Source organism: Pygoscelis adeliae, unplaced genomic scaffold (assembly GCF_000699105.1).
Source record: "Pygoscelis adeliae isolate BGI_AS28 unplaced genomic scaffold, ASM69910v1 Scaffold544, whole genome shotgun sequence".
NCBI lineage: Eukaryota > Metazoa > Chordata > Aves > Sphenisciformes > Spheniscidae > Pygoscelis > Pygoscelis adeliae.
Window position 1 is genome coordinate 401,355 of NW_008824715.1, and position 8,898 is coordinate 410,252.

The window sequence follows — 8,898 nt, forward strand, 5'->3', positions numbered from 1 at the left end:
GTGGGGGGGGGGGTGTGCAGAAAAAGAGTGGCAGAACCAAAACCTAAACTGAGAATGTGGTAAACTGCCTCCAGTGAGACGTTTCAAATGCTTCCGTACCTCTGTTCTTGCACTAGTGCCATTTCTTCAGAAAGATCCATGACCTACTGAGCTGGAATGTCTGTTGACATCTGGTTGAGGTTATGGTAGCTGGTATTTGAGATTCAGTTTTTTCCAGTTTAATTGAAACAAGCTGAGATTGTCTACACATTCTATGAATTGTTTCCACACTCTGACCATCTAGTCTCTCTGAAGGGTAATTCTAGAACTGCTGAATCTGAACTGGAAAAGAGGAAACACCTTGATAGTTCAAAACTGCAGCCCTTCCAAGGGTCACGCTGCCAGTGAAAGTCAGAGCAGCTGAAAGGTGGAAGACGTTGCCCCTTGTCTGTGAGATGCACTGAGACAGATGTTTTGCAAATACGATACTACTGACTTTAGCGTAACTGTAAGGTATAATACTTGGGCTTCTGATTTACATCTTTGTAATGCTAGAGGACTTACAGATGCTTTTATTCACCAGGTAAAATGAAAAACTGGCCTTTTGAGAATAGCTGCTGGGAGCTGTGACAAACCAAGAGACCAGAGGATTACTACACAGCTCCTGCAAATTCTCATCTAAGGCATTGGCTCAGCCTTCCAGCAAGTGTATGCTGAGGTGTGAGTTCAGCAGCCAAGGATGGAAGTGCTACGCCGTTCCTCAGTCTTTGCTGCAGAGGTGATGGAGGTTTTTGACAGGTCTCCCACTGACAAGGAGCTTGTGTCCCAAGCCAAGGCTCTCTGCAGAGACTACATAAATTCGAGGCTAATTCGAGCGGGTGTCAGCTGGAGCAAACCTGAGTACAATGCACCAGTGCCTGGCGGTAAGCTGGCTGAGGTGTCCGCCATACTGCTGCGACTGGGTAAGTCCCTGCGGGTATAGGTGGGAACTGAAACTATATGGAGCAATTCAGACCAGACTAAGGTTTCTGGAACTGATGAGCGCCAAGAGGCTTTTCATATGATGATATAGAGGTTTTTCTTCTCCGCTTTGGGCATTTAGATTTGTTTTTGATGATCTTTCCTAAACAGCTCCTTTACTTGCATTTCCTCAGTCCCTTGGAGCACTGCTCAGCACAGTGTTTCTGCAGAGCTGCTTTTTTCTGAGGACTTGCAACAACTTAAAAGCATGATGCAGTCCAAGAAAGCCCAACAGCAAACTAATTTTATCTGCATAAGACTCCAGCTGTGTAACAGTTTTCACAGTAGTTTCAGTAGTCTTTCTCAGCTTGGCATTTTAACAGGTCTTGCAGTGTTTTCTCCAGACGCGGGTGACTTGGCTGCCATGACGCAACCCAAGCTGGCATCTTAGTAGAGTACTGCTGCCTCTAGACTTGAGCTTCATCAGTTGCTCACCCAGCTGTGAGGACATTTAATTTGAGGGTAGTTGCTTAGACCATGTGCATTGGAGATTTTATAAAAGCTGCTTTTCAATGACAGTGTGTTTAATTTTCCTTTGCCTACCTTAATCATTCATCAGGACATGAGTTTTCTTGTGTTTTGTTGGAGCAAGGAGGAGTTGGCTGATGTTGCCTGGCATACACTGCCATTCAGTGCCCAAACTAGCCAGCCCCGCTCGTGGCCAGATGACTGCCAAGGCTGCAGGGAGAGCGATTTGAAGGTTATGCCTGTAGGCTGCTACATGAAGACATGCTCTGGAGTTGTGCTTGTACCAGGAGCACCTTCTAAATGCTGACAGTTGCCTGGCCTTTTGCTTTAGGTTTTAGCCTCCTGCGTGCTCAAGTCTAGCTGTTTGTCTTTTGGGATCCCGACACCCTCATACTTGGAAGTTGCTTCCAACGTCCCTCTTTGCCTGCAGGCTGTTCAGATCTGGCTTGGAAACTACCACTAGCATTTGCATCTGATTTAATTACACCAAAGTTCAAATAAGTCCAGTGAAGTAACCTTTAGCTGGGCCTAACAAACTCAGGAGCAGGCTGGTCTCCCCGCTTTCTCCCCTTTCTTTCTACTTCTGTTTGAGATTATTGCAAATTTCTCTTTAAGGCATAGCTGTGTTTCTTTTAACTGACTTTCTTTCGTTCATTCTTTTTCACTTTTTCTCTCCTATGCTGACTTTACTTCTATTTTTGTTTCCAGTGGTTGTTTGGTCTTTGGGGTGTTTTTTTTTTTTGTTCTTTGTCAATCTCTCTGCCTCTTTGTCCTCCATTTCTTCTCTGCCTGACTTGGAGGTTGAGATTTGTTTGCTTTCAACCAGATCTTCTGTGGGTGGCCAGGAGCATGTTGAAGGGCAAGCAGGTGGCAGACTGGATCTGAAGGCGTCTCCTGGATGACTCTCCTGTTACTTATTCGTGTCCAGATGGAAAGATTTGGCTGGTAGTCCCAGGAACTTGGTGCTTTCTCTGAGCAAATCTGTTTGGAGAGCGCCATGTGGTACCAATGCAACAAGAAGGGTTGAGCAGTCCTTCTTATTAGGATGAAGAGTTGTTTCCATCCTGTTTGTTCAGAAACTCTGCCTGCCACGTGGCCTGTCCCTTTCTTTCCCCTTTGCTGCTATAACCAGTACAAGGCTGAGTCGTATCCAGCCACCTGCCAGGAACAGTAGTCCTTAACTGCTTACTAAGCAGTGCAACAAGCCAGATGAGTTTTTTCTCCGTGGTAGTACTGAGAAGCCTGTGGAGATAAGAAGTTGGAGTATTTCGTAGCCCTCTTGCATGTAGGGAGTCCAATGAACTGGCTGGTGGGCCAGCAGAGGTGCTGGGCACAGGTGATGCAGTTGCAGTCTTGGAGTGAAAGCCCATCAGCTCAGTGAGGCTTAGCAGCTAATTAGTGCAATTAACAAGTCAGAGGTGGCAAAACCTAATGAGACACTGCAGACCAACCTGCTGTATGTGTCAGAGGTCTGGTTTATCTGAACTTGTCTATTCTGTGGCCAAGACCCAGGCAAGTGCCCTTTCACCTCTGCACTGAGCTTCTGCATGTGGGAACTGTCACTGCTGCCCTCCTTGTTCCTCCATGATTACTGGAGGGAGGAGGAGAAGCACAGAAATTGCTCTAAATGTTGCAAAGTGTGCAGTTGGGCATCTGAACATGGACACCAAAGACTGCCACCAATGTAACATGCTGCTGGAGAAGTCCAGGGGCTGCCAGGGCAGGGAGTCTCCATGAGCCTGGGACTGCTTTCCTGTGCTTTTCTTCCCCTGCCTGCTTTTGTCTGCTCTGTGCATTGCTGCAGGGCAGGGCCTGCTTTAGCAGCATGTGTGCCTCCAACCAAAACCTGATCTCATCTAGGGCCTCCAGGCACTGCTTGTTAAAAGCTGTAGCAGTGGCAGGCTACCAAGTGCTGATCCCAGCCTCCCATGCCTCCCTCTCGGTTAACCACTGGCAGGGCTATCCCCGTTTCCTTGCATTTACAGGGAAGCCTGTGTGCTCCCTGCAAGGAGAAAACAGATGTTGAGTAGTGCAAGTAATGTTTCCTCTTATCAGGGTTGACCATGTGTTGGCAGGGTTTCCTCTTGCCATCAAATTGTGTGGGAGAATCACACACACACAAAGGGCCTGGAGAGCTCATCTGTGGAATTCTGTAGAGCTGGGCTTTGCCTGTGCTGTGTGCCAGTGACCAGTTAGATGAATTAAGGCCCAGTGACATGACTGATAAAGCTAATGACTCTATAACAAGCTCCTGACTAGGGTGTCATCTTCCTCTTCGGTCCTCATCTAAATGAAATTTTCAGGAGGATCAGTTGCCCCAGTTGCAAGTCATCTGGGTCCTGCAGTAGGACATAAAGGGGTTGTGACAGCTCTCCTGTTCCTCTGGGTGCTCCAGAGCACCCTTGTGCAGGAGAAGGATGCAGAGTGTCCTTCTAAATCTAAACCAAATAGGATGCTCCATGCACAAAGGGCCTTGGTCCCATGCAATGTTTGTGTTGTGTAATGCTTCTACAGCAGCTGTGCAACCCTCATTAAGTATCTGTGAACCCCTATAGAGAGATAAATCCATTGGAAACTGGGCTTTATTAATTCTACTACTCAAAAATGGTTTGTTTTGCTACAGAGGAAAAGCTTTACTGCTGTTGCCCAAGCTCCATAGCACAAACCTGTGGGAGGAGGTTCTCTGCTTGTCCTTGGTATTTCCATCTTGGTCTTCAAGCTAGCCTAACACCTCCAACCATTTCCCAGCTGGGGAGAAAACAACCTGGAGGTTAAAGCATGTGTATGTCGGGAGCCTTGTTGCTGAGGAGTCAGCCAGGCAAATGAATGTCTCTTTAACCATTTGGAGGAGAGAAAGAACTCCAGATCATCACTCAGTGCCTGCGTGAGTGTAAAATAGCTGAGCTGATAGTCTCTCTGCTCAGTTAATGTTGTGCAGCTCTGGGTGGATCCTTGGCTTTCATCAGCCTCCAGCATTCTTTAGTCGCTCTCATCTTGAGGCTTTTTTGTACAAGTCTGATGGGGTGTTGAGAAAGGGTGTATCTCTCAAAAGCTTATGTAGATGTACATGCCTCCTTTTCGCTTCTGAAGAAAAATGAGATGGCTTTGCTTATCTGAGGCCTGCCTCCTGTGTTGGAGGAAAGGCAGGCATCCAGCCTGGGAACATCATTTATATTGGGGATTACTGCAGCCACACCACTGGTACAGGGCCACTGCCTGTCCCCACTCCCTTTAGAAGTCCCAGGCACAGGGGATATTAGGAAAGCATGGTGCAGGTGGCAGGGGGTTGCATCTAAATGACCCTAAGTGCTCTGCTGCCTGTTTAAAATAAGGTGGAGCTGGGGTTAAGTCTCTTCGACTGGAGGAGTATGTGGGGTGGCCCCAGCTGTAATTCCTACACAGTGAGAGCAGGACTTGGTGTTCTGCATGCTGATGCCTGACTGTCTGTTTTGTAGGGGATGAGCTGGAATACATTCGCCCCAACGTCTACCGGAATATCGCCCGCCAATTGAACATCTCGCTGCACTCGGAGACAGTGGTGACGGATGCCTTCCTGGCAGTAGCTGCGCAGATTTTCACTGCAGGTACTGTGCCCTGACAGATATGCAGACAGGGCTGGGCAGAAAGGAACAGGATGGAGCCACCTCTCTCAGAGAAGGCATGTTTCTGGGATGGCCTGCAAGGTGGGGCATGGTTTCTGAAAGGGCTGTGGGCAGTTTGGCAGTGTGCCCTGCTTTAATGATTTAATGAGAGCTCCTCTATGCTCTGTTGTTCTGGCTGGGAAATGCCCTGTTTTATTATATCCTCCTGGCAGGTTCTTGCTCATTCTAGAAGGCATCTGCCCTTCCTCATTAGGAGGTGGTGTTACCTCATTGCACAGGGAGGTCACTCATTCCAAGCTCCTTTGCTCACCATTGGCAACTGGAGAAGATTCATTACATGGGAGTTTCCCTTGTTCCAGCTCATGCTGCTGATGCTAGGAGCCAGAACCAAATCATCACAAGGGAGTTCCTCTCTTTCTGGCTTCCTTTTCCCCAGCAATAGCCAGAACTGCAATGGAGCCTGCTGCTTCCAGTTGTTGCTTCTACTTTCTCATACTCAGAGAGACAGGAGCCTCGGCCCTCGAGGCTAGCTGTTCCAGACAAGCGGTTGCTTTGAGCTTTCTCACTGCTTAGACGTGAATGTTCTTCTGCTTCTGTTTGGCTGGTCCCAGAGATGATTGTCAAAAGCAAAGGTACACTCTGTGCTCTGTTCCTGCGAGGGAACCTCAGCCTCCCTGAAAACAGTCCCTGCCTGTGACTGGGAATGAGTCTCGGGGATTCAAGGGAAAAGAAACATTTTTTTACATGCAGATTTATGTCAGGCAAGTCCTGACACGATTGTAAGTTTTCTGCAATGTCTTGTTGTGTTGTCCCTGGAAGGGACAGTAGGTGTTAGAGACTGGAAACAAACAAACAAAAAACAACAAAAAAGGGAAAAGACAAAGACAGCTACTTGCTAACAGCATAGTAGTGTGAAAACACTGGATCCAGTGACATTGACATGGGAAGTGTCACAGGAGGCAGTGATTCTTGTTACTTTGGGAGTAGTTAGTACATGATAGAAGTCCAGGTTTCTGTTGTACTTTCAAATAGGCTTCCTCACTCAAAACCTTTTTATCTTCACAATCAGTGATGCATCTTTATGCATATGAACTGCATGGGAACCACTGACGCCCTAGAGAAGCCCTGTGCTGACATTCTGGACTTCAGATCTGAAGTGTGTTGTGGTGGAGAGCACAGATCCTCTCCAGAATCACAACAGATGACAAAATAGATCTGAGAGAGACTGCAAAAGCACGGCTCTCAGCAGGTCTAGTAGGGCAGATTTACTCCCCAGATCAGGGAAACTGAAGCTGTGCCATAAGAAATGGATGGAATTGGATTCTGTAGCTAGTACTGCAGCCCTCGGCATCCTTTCAGAGCATGCCTGGAATGCAGATTGCCTTTGCACTGGGCTGACTTGGGAGGCCATATGGGCTCAGAAAGCAAGAGCTAGGCAAGTATGGCAGGAATGTCTGAGTGTGGCTGTGTTCAAAGTTCAGGTGCCCTGTCTTGTCACTTAGTGCTGAGCCTTACTTGCATCAAGGCTTACAGAAAAATGAAGATCAATTTTGCAGGCTCAGGTATTTGTATTGCAGGTAAGTAGGTTATCTTCTTAGATGACTATAGCTAACTACATCAGAACTGGCCTACCTCCAAAGCTGAAGTGACACAGGAAACTAAGCCAGAAGGGTGGGTGGCTGCAGGTGGAGCAGACTGTGCATGCTGCTATGCTGCATAAACATGATGGAGGAAACAGGAGAAAGCCCTGCTGGCTTCTGGGAGTCCTGCTCTCGCCGGTGTATATTGATAGATTCATTGAGACACGCATTTTTTGGAGTTCTTCAACTTCTCAGCTCAGGAGTCAAGTGAAAAGTGTGGATGTTTTAAAATGTTTCTCTTGAAAGTAAAGCTAGAAATTGTTAACTCTTGGTTCTAAACTTGGTGTTTTCAGGGTAGTAAGAATGGGATCTGGACTCAGCCCTTTGAGGCTGGCAGTGCTAGAGACTTTGGGAACATGGTAGAAGCCCAGGCTCAAGCTCTGTTGTTAGTTCTGCCCCTTATCTGGGGACACCATGCTGCGTAAATGGCTGGTAGTTGGCTGGCTGCACATGGGGTGGATTCAAACCTTCCCAGTGCTCTGTATGCTCTGTTTTTTCTTCTTTCTCATCTCTGCCTCAGAGCAACTAACAGGATAACCTGTGAGCATGAAGCTGGGGTTGTGTATTCAATTGCTTTTATCAATTCATTGTTGTAATTTCTCTTGCTAGAAGGCTGCTGAGAGGCAGAGGGGGAGGAGTTTGCTGATTTTTAATGTTCCTGGGTCTCAACTGCAGTCTCAAGACTCAGTATTTAATGCTAAATCCAGCAAATCAGAGTTGGCTGTGGCAGCCAGACATTCATTCCTAATTTTTTTCATAGTTCAGAGGAAAGAGGCTCTTATTGAGCAAAGGAAACCAGAGATTCAAGTGTAGTCTGAGTTTTTGTGCCAATTGCCAACGACTAAAGCATCTCAGCCTGTTTTTCACTGTCCAGTTTATTAAGAAAACAGCTACAGTCTGGCACTGCAGTGCCTAGACAGTCTGGGGAGCCCCATTGGTCACTCGCAATGCCTTTCCAGCAAGGGAGTGGGGGATTTTGACCCTATCTTGCTGGAGAGGTTTTCTCCTTAATCTTTTACATGGCCGCCTTCCACACTCTGGTCTGGTTTTGAGTCTTTACACTGTAGCTCTGGCTGTGCTCACTTCCTGTCCACGCTGTCTGCAAGTCTTGACTAAGCACAATCCCTAGATGGACCTGTCAAGAAGGCAAAACTGAGGACATCTGGCATCCTTGTTGGTCCCACTGCATGGGTACGTTGTGCCATATTCGACTTTAGAGCATTGTCTATTCCAGTTATCTCAGGTTTGGCTCTTCTCTGGTGTAGCAAGGACAGCTTGAATCCCAATTACAGCAAGATTAACAGCTGAGAATATAGGCAGAAGGTGAGCAGGTCACAGAGCATGGTAGCACGCAAGCTGTATTTTGCTTCTCTGTTTCCATACAACCTGTTAGTTATTCAGGGTGAGGAGAGCCCATCTGTGTGGAGACTAGCACCGCAGAGCCCTGACTTGCTTTGGATGTTGAAGGATCTGCAGCAGCATCGCCTCTGTGACAATACCACTGGTTCTGGTGTGGGGCCCAAAGCTGCTCTGGAGCCAGCAGGAGACTTTCCACTGACTTTAACAGCCTTTGGATTGGGCCTGGCTGAGCTGGCATTTACATTAGCTGTTTAAATAAATCCCAGAAGGCAGGGGTCACTTGTTGGAAAAACAGAAGAGAAAAGGGAGATGAATTTTCCTTTCCTAAGGGAAACAGTTTCCTCCAGTTAGTAAGAGCTGCTAGGCATGAGGGCTCTCTCAAAGCTTTCATCCTGGCTTTGTATTGCTTCAGGTGCTTATTAGTTTTTAATCGAGTGCTTGGGCTGAAGTGAACCCTGTACAACAGGAATGCATGGTTAATGGTTCTAGGGAGAAAATACTTTCCCCTGCAGGGCAAATGCTGTTAGAAATGCATCCCGCTGCTTCCTCATCACTTAGGCCTTATGAGTTGAGCTTCCTGCCTTGCGCATGTCCTTCTTGGCTTCTTTCTCTCCACCAGAGGAAAGTATATTGTGTCTGGCTGTGTCCTCCCAGCTGTTGAAATGTAGCACTTGATCATGTTTCTCTTAGGTCTGATTTGAAAGTCAGGCTTTGATGCTGAGTGGAGCAGAGAGAAGTTTATTTGAGTAACCTTGGATAGTGTGGTGCTCCAAGACTCTGCACAGTCATGTCTCATGGCTTCTTGAGCCCTGGGGCAGGCAAGCTGATGT

At 47.3% G+C, this 8,898-nt stretch overlaps 1 protein-coding gene across 1 annotated transcript in view; it reads left to right on the forward strand.

Annotated features, from left to right (window-relative positions):
- The window catches only part of BOK (BCL2-related ovarian killer), a 33,963-nt gene that overhangs the window by 14,899 nt on the left and 10,166 nt on the right, over window positions 1-8,898 (forward strand). Inside the window, exons 4-5 of the mRNA XM_009323189.1 lie at window positions 563-941; window positions 4,923-5,051. Of these exons, the coding sequence (XP_009321464.1) occupies window positions 719-941; window positions 4,923-5,051 (352 nt within the window). The 5' untranslated portion in view covers window positions 563-718. The remainder of the gene's footprint in view (window positions 1-562; window positions 942-4,922; window positions 5,052-8,898) is intronic.